The sequence below is a fragment of the Alosa sapidissima genome, chromosome 10 (genome assembly GCF_018492685.1).
Source record: "Alosa sapidissima isolate fAloSap1 chromosome 10, fAloSap1.pri, whole genome shotgun sequence".
Lineage (NCBI taxonomy): Eukaryota > Metazoa > Chordata > Actinopteri > Clupeiformes > Clupeidae > Alosa > Alosa sapidissima.
This window is the reverse complement of record NC_055966.1, coordinates 35919647-35934344: the sequence shown is the minus strand read 5'-3', so window position 1 is coordinate 35934344 and position 14698 is coordinate 35919647. Positions and strand designations below refer to the sequence as shown.

General features: G+C 45.1%; 1 protein-coding gene across 3 annotated transcripts in view; it reads right to left on the bottom strand.

Moving 5' to 3' along the window:
- Positions 1–424: 424 nt before the first annotated feature.
- The window catches only part of LOC121720530 (nuclear pore membrane glycoprotein 210-like), a 45203-nt gene continuing 30929 nt past the window's right edge, over positions 425–14698 (bottom strand). For all 3 annotated transcript variants that reach the window (XM_042106754.1, XM_042106756.1, XM_042106755.1), the window contains exons 31-40: positions 14555–14698; positions 10450–10670; positions 9864–10000; positions 9629–9752; positions 4345–4497; positions 3593–3885; positions 2912–3122; positions 1623–1733; positions 1002–1067; positions 425–645 (exon numbers count right to left, since the gene is read on the bottom strand). The exon at positions 14555–14698 is cut by the window's right edge and continues 32 nt beyond it. In XM_042106754.1, the coding sequence (XP_041962688.1) occupies positions 545–645; positions 1002–1067; positions 1623–1733; positions 2912–3122; positions 3593–3885; positions 4345–4497; positions 9629–9752; positions 9864–10000; positions 10450–10670; positions 14555–14698 (1561 nt within the window). In that variant the 3' untranslated portion in view covers positions 425–544. The remainder of the gene's footprint in view (positions 646–1001; positions 1068–1622; positions 1734–2911; positions 3123–3592; positions 3886–4344; positions 4498–9628; positions 9753–9863; positions 10001–10449; positions 10671–14554) is intronic.

Below are 14698 nucleotides of genomic sequence, written 5' to 3'. Positions count from 1 at the left end.
GTGATTCCCCTTTCATATACCCTTAGTTCTTCATATACCCTTAGTTCTTAACATAGTCCCATGCCCCCTTTAGCACCAGTGACCGCTTGCTGTCTTGTGGTAGTTGTGGATGAGATGGCCACTCTTCTTGACAAACCGCCTCCAGGACCTGGACATTTGTGGGCTGTCTTGCATGAGCTGCATGTTTTGAGATCTTCCCAAAGTGGATCAATGATATTGAGATCGAAATCGGAAATTGAAATCTCAATTGAACTGCCTGACCATGTGAACTGAAACACAAATTATCTTCTTCAGCTACGAAACTCAGGCTATTGCTACACAGGCGCTAATTACAATCAAATAGGTGTGGACTAGTCATGTTATCCAAAAACTGGCCAATAGCTCAGAAATTCTTGTAACAAATAACCAGTCATTAGACATGGGAGAGATATCTGACGTGATGTGCTTTATTGTATCCTGAGCATAGCCCGTGTGTGTGAGTGGGATGTCGCTTCATGTACGCACACTCCTGAGCATAGCCCGTGTGTGTGTGTGAGATGTCACTTCATGTGCGAGCACTCCAGAGCCAAAGTCTGCGCCTTGCTGTTCTCCCTGCCTGAGGGGACGACTGTATCCATGGTGACGAGGTCAGCTGTTTACCGTCGGCTAGGAAAACGACAAACATTCATCATAAAAAACATCTTTGCTATAGCCTCACAAACATTTTAGATTTTACCTTGAGTGGATCATTGCGAGGAATACACAAAAATTTCATTTCAAGTGAGCTGCAACAATCCTGGTATTACTACTAAGCCATATGAATGCAGAGAACAGTTTATATTTAAAGTAGAATCCAATAAAGTTGTGTGAATGCTAAGTATAGTTAATGTAATGCCTTTACACTCCTGTTTAGTTACTTTGTTAAGATGACCTGTAGACTTGAGGGTCTCTGTGGCCAGACCAATTCCATAAATGCAGAAAACTAGTTTCACATCACAGATCCGGTGGATCCAGATACTCACCCCTGGCTATAGGGGCTGTGTTGGCCGATGGAGAAGCAGTAAACTGGGACACTATGGTGTTGTATACTACACAAGAAAAGTATTAATTAGCATTACAAAAACAGTCATCAAAACATATCTAAGCTAGCAAAGGTACATTAACTGTGTCACTTTACGTTCGTTCACACCAGGTCTGTACTACAGCTTTTAAATGCCACTGATTCATAACAAAGGGTGCTAAACCTGTCAGAGATCTGACTTGCAGATAATACTTGAGCTAATATAAACAGTAGACGCAAATGCTTCACCAGATTACTGCCAATTCTGGCCTGTCCAGCTGTAGTATGAACTAGTGTGAAGGGGGAATGACCGCACAGTCTCAGCCAAATGAAGGGTGCTTAGTGTGAGGGGCTGAGAGGAATGTGAGATGTGCAGGTCTGACCGGTGGAAGAGGCCACCACACCTATGAACAGAGTTGCAGTGACGGTGCAAGAGGCCACCACACCTATGAACAGAGTTGCAGTGACGGTGCAAGAGGCCACCACACCTATGAACAGAGTTGCAGTGACGGTGCAAGATGCCACCACACCTATGGACAGAGTTGCAGTGACGGTGCAAGAGGCCACCACACCTCCTATATACCTATGAACAGAGTTGCAGTGACGGCCAGGACGGCGAACAGGGCAAACGTCAGGATGAGCTGGAAGTCCCACAGCTGAGAGAAGACACCAGCATCTGTCTGGGATGTCTCTGCTGCACACACACACACACACACACACACACACGAGAGAGTCCAGAGTTAATTATCAGAGCCACATGAAAGAATGTGCTCAGCTCTGTGCGGATCAGTGAAGTTGGTGTATGTGGTTTACCAGATTCAGTTGGACATTTCAGTTGACCACATATGCAGCACACTTAAAACAAAGGAAGGTTTTGGTATGCCAACAATGTAGTTGTATGCACATCCATTTATATAAATATTTTACTGCATCTGACTGCACTGCATCTGTCTATTTCCTTACATTCACAAGCTACTATTCTATCACACACCCTAGAACCACTATCTGTTTTGTAGTAAGTGCATCTGAATGAAACCCTACATGTACAGTATCCTCCAGACCAGTCTGGGGTCACTGGTCCCCACTAGGGGTCGCCAGAGGTCCGCACAATGTGGCCTGTGCTGAGGTTGTAAGGTTATCATAATTATATTTGCACACATTAAATGTATAAAATCCCAATAACACACCCAGTTGGATAATCAAAATTCTGTATGAATCAATTAAAACATATTTTTGTTGCACATTTAAATAAGTTTGTATTTAATCACTTTATTCTTTTTGTGTGTGTATGCGGTTAGGAATTGTCTTAGACACGGGCAAGGGGGGAAAGGTTGGGAAACACTGCTCTAGACCAATGGATACTCTATGCTGAATTACTGAAGCTAAGCAGGTGTGGACTTGGTTGGTAGTGGACGGGAGACCTGGGAAAATTAAGTTGCTGCTGGAAGTTGTGTTTGTGGGTGGCTAGTAGGTGGCAATCTTCCCTCTGGCCAAAAATGAACCCCAATGCCCCAGTGCAGTGACGGGAACATTGTGCTGTAGGAAATGAGTCCTTCAGATGAGACAACAAACTGACTCAAAGTGGTCATAAAAGATCACATGGTATTTATCGTGAAGAGTTGGGAGTTCCGGTGTTAACTGGCTAAATTCCCAACCTGGCTCAGTCAATTTGGCCCCCTTAGTCATCCCCCAGTGAGCAGTGAGCCTTTGGGCGCATAATGGCTGCCGTGCATCACCCAGGTGGGTGCTACACATTGGTAGTGGTTAGTAAGGTTCTCCCTTTCACTGTTTAGTGCTTTGAGTGCCTTGATAAAGCCCTATATAAATCAAATGTGTTGTTGTTGTTGTTGTTGTTGTTGTTGTTACTGTTACCCAAGCGTGTGCGTCTGTCGGTCAGCAGGGTGACCGTGATGTTGTGCGTCTGGGGGAAGAGGCTGCTGTAGACGGTGACGTTGGCCGAGCACGAAGCCTCGTCCGAGGGGCGGTGCCAGTGAGAGGTGCGCACGGACGCCTTCAGCAGTGCGGGCTCCTGCTCGGACACCACGGGGCCGGACAGCGACACTGCTGGGCTCTCCGAGTAGAACTTACAGCCAACGAGAGGAGAGAACAAAGAGGTCAATGACATGCATCAACAAGAAGCTTTTACAACTCAGTATGTTTGGGCTACTCAGAGTCAGCAGTATTAGAACATTGGTGGTGAGTCAGTTGCAGTGTAATTAATGCACATATGAGTGTGTGGTATCTTCTATAGGTATGAACATGTGATCTTCGCTTACTTAACTCCTGATCTTAGCTTACTTACACCCTCCTAGTGTGAGTGTGTGTGTGTGTGTGTGTGTGTGTGTGTGTGTGTGAGAGTGTGTGTGTGTGTGTGTGTGTGTGTGTGTGTGTGTGTGTGTAAGTGTGTGTGTGTGTGAGAGTGTGTGTGTGTGTGTGTGTGTGTGTGTGTGTGTGTGTGTAAGTGTGTGTGTGTGTGTGTGTGTGTGTGTGTGTGTGTGTGTGTGAGAGTGTGTGTGTGTGTGTGTGTGTGTGTGTGTGTGTGTGTGTGCATACCTTCAGCGTGCTGAGCATGTGATGGACGCCCTGTACAGTGATCTGGGCCTCTGGCTGGCGCGGGGAGAGGCTGACCTGCGTGTGGGGGCAGTGGAACGCTGGGACGTAGGGGAGAGTTACCACTGCAGCAGCAGCCGCAGGGGAGGAGGAGGAGGAGGAGGAAGGACGGAGGCCTGGGATGGCCGACTGACCCCGCAGGCTGGCGGAGAGCGAGGCGGAGAGGGGGAGTGTGGAGAGGATGGGGAGGGCAGCGTCTGACTCGGGGCGCACGGAGACCCGGCAGCTATACTGACCTACATGGAGAGAGACAGGGGGGACACTGGAAACCTTTCCCACTTTTCCCACTTTTTTATTTCTACATTTAAAAAAATCATAGCATTTTAAAAATGGCAAATATCACCAAACAGAGACTGTGCGTGTGTGTGTGTGAGAGAGAGAGAGAGAGAGAGAGGGAGGGAGGGAGAGAGAGAGAGAGAGAGAGAGAGAGAGAGAGAGAGAGAGAGAGAGAGAGAGAGGGAGAGAGAGGGAGGGAGAGAGAGAGAGAGAGAGAGAGAGAGAGAGGGAGGGAGAGAGAGAGAGGGAAATGGAAGAAGAGGCAGACAAAGAGAAAGCAATATACAGATCTAAGCATTACATGAACAAGAACAACATCTGATTAATATATTTTGTGCCAGTGCAACACAAAACATTGGCCCAGTTTCACACTCCTTAGCTGAATGTAACTTGTTAATGATTAACTGACACCAGCCTACCTGTGTCCCTGTTGTACTGGGGAGTGGTGCTGAAGACCGACTGCAGTGTTTTGAGCTGCTGGTAGGGAGCGCTGAAGTGCAGCGAGCAGAGCAGCTCTTCCTCTGGCTTGAGCCTCTGCTGGATGGCCTCACTCTGGTCCACAGAGCACTGGGCTAGCAGACCACACACACACGCACAGACACAGCACAACACAACTTTAAGGGGTTCTACTAAAATCAGGAAGCTTCACAAATCAGAGAGGAGGAATTATGGAAGTATTCCAGACAGTTTCACACTGATTTGTATTTCATCACTAAATGAATCTCGGTGTCTCTGTGATACTGCCAACAGAAACATGTTGTGGAATTCTGGGTGATCTATGTACTCGTGACAGTGAAGTTCTGTGTCACATGAGGCAGTTTGGTCTCCTTGGACATTTCCCTCTTTCTCTCATTTCCTTTACTTCAACATTCTTCTGTTCTTTTCTCAAGGGTTATTACAATAATGACATGAAAGAATGAATATTTTCAGACCTGACAGTGCTGACATTATTACTTTTACACAAACCGTCTGTGTTTGTCCTTACAGATAGTGAACGGTTCGGTAATATTTTACTTGGATAGTCCACAGAGACATTCAAGTTCCGTATGCACAATTGCTGTTGAACAATCACCTTAACCCAGTGGTCCTCAAAGTGTGGAGCGGGTCCCTCTAGTGGGGAATAGAGACATGACAGGTGGGGCGTGAGGAACAGGAGGACTTTTTTTATGCCTGTCTTTAATAATGCCTTTCTTTCCTTTTATTGACACGGCCACACACAAACATAGGAGTCATAAACAGACAGATGTATGGATTATAACAGTAAATTAGATTCAGCAGATTGAGATGGAAAATGTAATGTGAAACAAAAATGTGAAAATAATATTTTAACGCTACAATGTTGCCGGGGTGATGGGGTCAGGTTCCCCCGCTCCAAGTATGGAATGACAGAACAAGTTTGAGAACCACTGCCTTAACCGAATCCAACCCCTAGTGTTGTAGCCTTAACCGAATCCAACCCCTAGTGTTGTAGCCTGAACCGAATCCAACCCCTAGTGTTGTAGTACTCCAGTCCAGTCTTGGTCTCGAGTCCAGTCTTGAGACCATTTTTTGCTTACTTGGTCTCGTCTCGGAATTGAAAGCAAAAATACTCGGTCTTGACCTACATTGGAAGGGGGTGGGCTCGTCATTTTAGAGCGAGACCATGAGTCTTATTTAAAAAGAAATTATAATATTTACTGGCGTTAAATTATATCCTATGGTGCTATGCTGCGCAGTGCAAAGACTTTGAGAGATACAATCTTTGTCCAAACGGCACAGCAGTTATTCTGGAAAGGGTTGAAGTAGCCTGACCTACGGTTTTGGCATAATCTGTCATTCCAATGCGTGCCTCTGGTTGTAATAATTGACAAGATGAGTGAGCAATCCGCAATTATTTGGTTACTTGAACTTGAATGAAATGTCGACATTAGGGTTGGGACGGTATGGATGTTTTTTTGCCGCGGTCAGTAAGCAAGAAATTACCGCGGTTTTGCGGTATACCCCCCCCCCCCCCCCAGGAAAGAAAAAAAATTATGGATTATGAATTTTGTGCCGCCATCAGCCATCACAGCCAATTAAACTTTAGGCAGCTGCAGCAACTTCAAATACCACTGGACCAAATACTTCAGACATGAAAGAAATAAGCAGTTTATCAACAAGGCTATCATTATTTTTATTTAAGAACTGTTACAGTCATGTAGGGGCGCAGGAGGCACGGGGGACGTGGGGGATATGTCCCCCGCAGTGCTGAAGAGACGGCCGTCGTCCCCCTCACTTTTGATAAGGAAAAAAAGCCTTATATACGCTAATTAAATAATAACCTATAGGGTTTGCACTAACTATGTAAAACTCCCCATTAACAGCATCACATCACTAACCACAGCCACCTACAGTACTGTAAGACTGCACAATCTCATATTCACTCTGTTGGATATCTGAAGTCAGTTTGTCTACTAACAACCATCATTAGAGATGCGTTTCGTTTGGAGCGGCATACTGGAAGGCTATCAAAAGCATAACATTTTCGGTTTGGTTTGGGATCTAATTTACTTTTGGACTGTTTGATTATATTGCTAAATGTTGGGACTGATGGGCACTGAACTCTGGGAGATATTTGATGGTTCACTGTTATGTTTCATGCAGTTGAAAAAGTGTCGGGATTTCCACCACTGTTTCTGACAAGGCAGCCATTCATTGAATAAGGGTTGTGCTGTAATAGACACCTTTGAAGTAGCCTAAATTGAATTATTGTTTAATTATGCATTATTTAGTAAGCTACTTTTTATTAAATTCGTAGGCTGGAATGCCTTGAGTCACGCAACAATTGTGTTAAAATGTAGTAACTTCAGCCTCTGGCAATTAGCTCGAAAGGGGCGGCAAGACAATGAGCTTGAGAACGTGTGTTGGAGACCCATGGTAGGAAAACGACTTTATTAATCCAACCAACAATATAATAAAATATTAAGAAGAGGTGTTATTTCATTGACTTAAATCGAAGCAATGTCTTCTAGTGCTGGTGGACTGATGGCAATTGTTGGTATGGTATAGGTAAATATGGGAACCTGCCTTTATTTGTCCGGCTATAAATAGAATCAATCCCGGGCATAATTTGAGGATTTATGGTAGCCTATCTCCTGCTCAACATGACATTAGCTGTTATGTTTATTGATAACAAACTCAACGAGCCTACTGATCAACTCGTTTTCACTAGCCTAACTATAAAATACAAGTCTATAGGCCTACCCAAAGTTTTTGTTCTAAGATATTTATTTCAAACATAATTTCAAGACACAAATTGAATACTTCAGTTACCTTGGTGCATAAATCCCAGAGAGTAGGCTACCACATCCCAGAGTGATGGGCCTTTCTTACGCGTTCAGTGTGGGGTATAAACAAGCTGAGAATTTAGCGGTGTCACGTCTGCCTGTCACAGACATGGGGAGCTCTTTGAAGCTTGGGATAATGTGGTACAGTTACTACAGTAACAGTATTTTATTTTACTTCTTATGTCATATTTTTTTTTCAATTTTATAAATGCTTTGTTTAAATGCCGTTGGAACAACTAGTAGTTGATTATAAAGGCAACTTTCTGTTGCAATTTTCTGTGTGTTCTGGACTGGTAACTTGTTAAGCCAACATGTTCTAACATTGCATAAATATTAACTGCAGACACATAGTGGAGAGTTGATTTGGTTTATACCAGACAATTTAGGTACTGTAGGCCTAACTAGGCTATTTGATCATGTAGTCTATGTTTGGATCATAGGCATGATAATTCATTCATGGCTTCATAAAATATCAACATAATGTTGCTTTTAGAGTATTCTACCATTGGCCCAAGTAGTGTAAAATAAATCTAAAAAAAAATAAATAAAAGTAGAATTGCACATAGGTGGTCTGAGGGCAGATCTGGCGTTGTGCTCATCTCACAGTTTTCACCATTTTTATCAAAAAATATTTTGAAAACAATCAATGGTATTGTCTTAATATTCTAGCAAGTTTAAAATATGATGGTCGAAAGTGGGCCAGAGGTGGCGATCCGATATCTGGAAATCTGATCTCACTATGGGTTTGTGTTCACAATTTGGTCCCCCTCACTTTCAAAATATTTCCTGCGCCTCTGCAGTCATGACACTAATGTTACAACGTAGGCTACCGCACGTTTTAATGGCTGCGTCAGGTTGTAACAAAGGTAGGTCCGAGGCTAGCCTCGACCTACATGTCGCTGTTAAGTTAAATTCTTAACAAACTAGAACATATTTTGTAATTCTTTCATGAACTTAACATGTATGACTCCTTTCTGGACAAATTTCACAGCTTTCACGTTTAACATGCTCCCCAACACAAACGCGAAAGGTTGGATTTGCTTCATTTTTTGATGATACGTTTTGGAGGGTTAGCTTACTACAGTGGTTCTCAAACTTTTTCTTTCATTCCCCACTTTGATCAAGGGGGCATTCTCGAGCCCCACCTGTCCCTCATCGCTCTAAGAAAGTGGTAGGTCAAGCTTAAAATTGTCAAATTTATTGGTGTTGGTATTTCATTGAATATATTGTACAATCCTGTAAAATGGCCTATGCTTCCTAATATGTTGCTGGAAAACAGAAATATGTGTGTTATGTATGTATTTATTATTATATCTGCAGCACCAGCTGATTTTAACTCTGTTGAAGAGGATATATTTAGAACTTGTCATTATTTCAATAAATTTGACAATTTTAAGCTTGCTGAGTTCCTAGTCTTAAAGTATTGTTCAGAAAAGAAGTTTGGTAGATAAATGTGTGCTAGGCTGCTCCTATAGCCAACAATCCCTATAGACTGCTCCTATAGCCAACAATCCTCCTACCTTTTGGGAATTAAACTGTTGAATATGACACTTGGGTGATATTAAGTAAGGGGTTTTGCTTCGACCTGAAGGGACTTATTTTCTGATAATTACCGGCGGACAATACATTATCCCGATTATTACACGGCTACTTGCCAAAACGAGAAAAGAAACCTAACACAATGGGTCTTTAAAAATTATTTTGCTACCGCGTTTCGTGTCTTCCGCTGACAAAATACATAGTTTGCCACACAGATAGAACTTGACAGTTTCAGGTGTTGCGTGGCAACGTCTTACTAGCTTACTTTCCCTTTCAATGAAATTCCATTGCAATAAGCGAACGGACGTCTTGCGGAGGGATATGAAAGACGTTAATCAACCCGTTGCCATTGACAGCAGTGATTATATACTTTGCCGGTGATTTATATAGATTTAACATAGGCCCGATCGTTGGGAAGGCCCATTCATGTGAATGGAACTTTCTGCAGCACTCTGAAGAGCCGTGTAATAAATGTAAGTAATGCAGTCTTGATGCAGTCTCGACTCCTTTAAGACTCGGTCTCGACTCGGTCTTGCTTCCTCAAAGACTCGGTCTTGACTCGGTCTCGACTGCATTTAAAAACCAACGGTCTCGGCCTCAACTCGGTCTTGACCCTTTAAAGACTTGGTCTCAACTCGGTCTTGACATATGCGGTCTCATCCCCATCACTACCAGCCCCTAACCTTAACCTAAAACACAAATTGTAGTTAACAGAGTGTCAACAGATGGTTTGTTGACACTCTGAGCATCTGCATCATAGTCTGTGGACGGACTATCCAAGTAAAGTGTGACCAATGGACAATCCCAACAGTGGCGTGCCTTGCCCCCTCCCGCGGCCCGCGCGTGTGACTGGCCTCACCTGAGTTGGCCACAGAGGTGTTCAGGTCCACGTTGACGACATAGCCTGGGGCTTGGGGCCAGTTGGTGAGGTGCGTGTCCTTAGGTGGGGTCAGGGTTGGGGTGGCCAGAGGCTCCACTGTCACCTGGCACCCAAAAAGCACCGCAAATCATACAGAGTTAATGAAACGTGGGTTACGGCACACAGCTGAGACACGATACACAAACAGAATGTGTGGTATATGTCAGGAAAACACCTCTTTGAGCGCTTGCTGCCCCACACCAAGCCAGTAGTACAGCACCACTGTCCCAGCATGCTTTGCCAGCGCCACCCCAGTGTTGGTGTCTATCTGAAGGATTCGACTAGATGACACATTCCACGTGCCTGGCTGGCCTGGGTTGAACCAAGGTGGAGACAGAAGGTGTTACAGGCACAGTATATACTATATACTCTATATACTTTAATACAATGTATACAAAAAAAATGATCTTATGTATACATTTGATTTTATGTATACATCAGTCTCTTTGTATCCAAAATTGTATACAAAAAGTCTAATCTTCATCAGCAGCTTTACTGGATAACATTACTGAATCAGCTGATGACCAATTAGCCAGTGGGAATGACTGATTGAGGATAACTAGTGGACTGAGGCTAACTGATTGAGGATAACTAGTGGACTGAGGCTAACTGATTTGTGATAATTGGTTGAATGAAAGTATTACATCCTCCCCCCGCAAATCACAGCGAAGCTATTGAGCCAAATTCCACACCAGCCGGTTCGGTGTGGCTCCGTGTCGCCCCACTGATACAGCGAAGGACGGGCCATTGCTGGGACTCACCCTGCTGGCCAGTGAGGGGGGAGCTGAAGCAGATGACGTCTCCAGGCCGCACGCTCACGGGGGGGTCCGAGATGGCGGGCAGCACAGGCAGGGGGGTGTAGTCGCTGAGGGAGGGGTTCGTGGCGTCCCCCTGGACCCCCAAAACAGTCAGACCAGGCGACACCGTCTGCACCACAAACGAGTGACTGTCCGAGCCAGGAGTTATCTGGACCAGGTCGTCTCTGACCGCGGATGAGAGGATGGAGGGAAAGAACAGAACGAGAGAAGAACAAAAAGCGGATAGGGAGAGAAATAAATAATATCGATATTAATATTATAATATATTATATATAAGATCTTAATATGTTAATAGTGTTAAGAGTGTCTATTCACACATTAACTGTGAAGCATAGTGAGCCACAAACAAGGTGCTAGACTACCTGTTTGTAGTGATGCGTATGTGTTCTACCTGTAGTGATGCGTATGTGTTCTACCTGTAGTGATGCGTATGTGTTCTACCTGTAGTGATGCGTATGTGTTCTACCTGTTTGTAGTGATGCGTATGTGTTCTACCTGTAGTGATGCGTATGTGTTCTACCTGTTTGTAGTGATGCGTATGTGTTCTACCTGTAGTGATGCGTATGTGTTCTACCTGTTTGTAGTGATGCGTATGTGTTCTACCTGTTTGTAGTGATGCGTATGTGTTCTACCTGTAGTGATGCGTATGTGTTCTACCTGTAGTGATGCGTATGTGTTCTACCTGTAGTGATGCGTATGTGTTCTACCTGTTTGTAGTGATGCGTATGTGTTCTACCTGTAGTGATGCGTATGTGTTCTACCTGTTTGTAGTGATGCGTATGTGTTCTACCTGTAGTGATGCGTATGTGTTCTACCTGTTTGTAGTGATGCGTATGTGTTCTACCTGTTTGTAGTGATGCGTATGTGTTCTACCTGTAGTGATGCGTATGTGTTCTACCTGTAGTGATGCGTATGTGTTCTACCTGTAGTGATGCGTATGTGTTCTACCTGTTTGTAGTGATGCGTATGTGTTCTACCTGTAGTGATGCGTATGTGTTCTACCTGTTTGTAGTGATGCGTATGTGTTCTACCTGTTTGTAGTGATGCGTATGTGTTCTACCTGTAGTGATGCGTATGTGTTCTACCTGTTTGTAGTGATGCGTATGTGTTCTACCTGTAGTGATGCGTATGTGTTCTACCTGTAGTGATGTGTATGTGTTCTACCTGTAGTGATGCGTATGTGTTCTACCTGTTTGTAGTGATGCGTATGTGTTCTACCTGTAGTGATGCGTATGTGTTCTACCTGTAGTGATGCGTATGTGTTCTACCTGTTTGTAGTGATGCGTATGTGTTCTACCTGTAGTGATGCGTATGTGTTCTACCTGTTTGTAGTGATGCGTATGTGTTCTACCTGTTTGTAGTGATGCGTATGTGTTCTACCTGTTTGTAGTGATGTGTATGTGTTCTACCTGTAGTGATGCGTATGTGTTCTACCTGTAGTGATGCGTATGTGTTCTACCTGTAGTGATGCGTATGTGTTCTACCTGTTTGTAGTGATGCGTATGTGTTCTACCTGTAGTGATGCGTATGTGTTCTACCTGTTTGTAGTGATGCGTATGTGTTCTACCTGTTTGTAGTGATGCGTATGTCAAAGTCAAAGTCAGCTTTATTGTCAATTTCTTCACATGTCAAGACATACAAAGAGATCAAAATTACGTTTCTCACTATCCCACGGTGGAGACAAGACATATTTTACCAATTAGGTCCACAGACAAACATAACATTCAAGTAAACAATATAAAAAGTAAAAATAAGAAGGCACATACAATGAAGAAATAAGAGCAGCACAATTTGGGTTGAAATTGTGCAATTGTGCATACAGTAGACAGTCAATATAATAGTGCAAAAGTCAGGCCAATAAATGGCTGAGGTAGTTCTGTTTGACCTAAGTATGCAAGTGGCATAGTGGTGCAAGTTATGTAAGAGCAGCAGAAGTGTGTTCAGAAGTGTTTTCAGGACAACAGGACAACAACAACAAGTTGCAAAGTGTGCAAGTGTACAAGTGGAGTAGTGCAAGTGGAGTAGTGCAAGGCAGCCATTGTGGGTCCAAAGTCCAGGATGTTATGTAGCTGAAGGTGGAGAGGGGAGAGAGTTCAGCATCCTAACAGCCTGGTGTATGAAGCTGTTGGTGAGTCTGGTGGTGCGGGAGCACAGGCTTCTGTACCTCTTCCCAGAGGGCAGTAGATCAAACAAATTGTGGTCGCCTTGCGGGTGAGGTGGGAGGTGTAAATGTCCTTCAGGGAGGGGAGTGAAGCACCAATAATCCTTCCAGCTGTGTTCACTATGCGCTGCAGGGCTTTCCTGTTGTATTCAGTGCAGCTTCCGCCCCACACAGCGATACAGCTGGAGAGGATGCTCTCAATGGTGCCTCGGTAGAATGTGGTCATGATGGCTGGTGGAGCACTTGCTCGCCTGAGTTTCCGCAGGAAGTACAGGCGGCGCTGAGCTTTCTTCGCCAGTGATGCAGTGTTGGTGGTCCAGGAGAGGTCTTCACTGATGTGCACCCCCAGGAATTTGGTGCTGCTCACTCTCTCCACCACAGCACCGTCGATGGTCAGTGGCAGGTGTTGGGTGTGACCTCTCCGGAAGTCAACAACAATCTCCTTGGTCTTGCTGACGTTCAGCAGGAGGTTGTTGTCCCTGCACCACGTGGTCAGAAAGTCGACCTCCATCCTGTATTGAGTCTCGTCGCCCTTGGTGATGAGACCCACCAGAGTTGTGTCGTCAGCAAATTTCACTATGTGGTTGTTGCTGTAGGTTGCAGTGCAGTCATGCGTCAGCAGGGTGAAGAGCAGCGGACAGAGCACGCAGCCTTGGGGGGCCCCCGTGCTCAGTGTGATGCTGCTTGAGATATTGTTGCCAACACGTACTACTTGAGGCCTCTGACAGAGGAAGTCCAGTAGCCAGTTGCAGAGGTAGGTACTGAGTCCCAGTTTGTCAAGTTTGCAGATGAGTTGTTGTGGTATTATGGTGTTGAATGCAGAACTGAAGTCTATAAACAGCAATCTCACATATGAGTCTCTTTTTTGCAGGTGGGTGAGGGCTGGGTGGAGGGCAGAGCAGATTGCATCCTCTGTGGACCGTTTGGCTCGGTATGCAAACTGGAAGGGGTCCAGGGTGGGGGGGAGAATGGATTTGATGTGTGACATGACAAGCCGCTCAAAGCACTTCATGATGATGGGTGTCAGTGCCACAGGGCGGTAGTCATTAAAGCAGGATGGAGCAGTTTTCTTCGGCACAGGTATGATGGTGGCAGCTTTGAAACATGATGGGACGATGGCTTGCTTCAGGGAAGTGTTAAAGATGTCTGTGAAGACATCCTTAAGCTCCTCAGCGCAGTCCTTCAGCGCACGACCTGGGATGTTGTCTGGACCTGTTGCCTTACGGGTGTTGATAGCAGCAAGTGTCCTCTTCACGCTGTCAGCAGAGAGGCACAGGGGCTGCTGGTGTGGAGGGGGAGGGGTCTTCTGTGGGCAGGTGCTGTTTTGTGCTTCAAAGCGAGCAAAGAAGCGGTTCAGATTGTTGAGCAGAGGGATGTTGCTCTCACAGCTCTGTGGCGCGGGCTTGTAGTCCGTGAGGGCCTGAATGCCCTGCCATAGGCTTTGTGCGTTCCTGCTGTCTTTGAAGTGTGTGGTTATCTTGTGAGTGTATTCCTTTTTTGCTTCCTTGATGCCACGGGACAGGTTGGCTCTCGCTGTTCTCATGCCAGCTTCATCCCCAGCTCTGTAGGCTTTGTCTATGGCCCTCAGCAGCTTGAGGACATCCCCTGTCAGCCATGGCTTCCAGTTAGCCCGAGTGATGATGTCTTTTGTGTGGGTCACATCATCAATGCACTTGGTAAGAGGTTACAGTGTCTGTATACTCCTCTATATCTGTCTGGTTGTTGTGAGTGGCTGCCTGCTTAAACATTTCCCAGTCTGTTGTGTCAAAGCAGTCTTGGAGAGCATCAGAGGCTCCCTCAGGCCACACTTTTACCTGCTTGTGTTCTACCTGTTTGTAGTGATGTGTATGTGTTCTACCTGTTTGTAGTGATACGTATGTGTTCTACCTGTTTGTAGTGATGCATATGGGGATGTCGTGGGCGTGGAACTCTTGGCCCAGGTTGTCATAGCAACGGGCCCGGATGTGGATGCTCCAGCCGAGGGGAAAGGCCGGCAGAGATGCCTCTCTCTCACTGTGCAGCGTTGAGTCC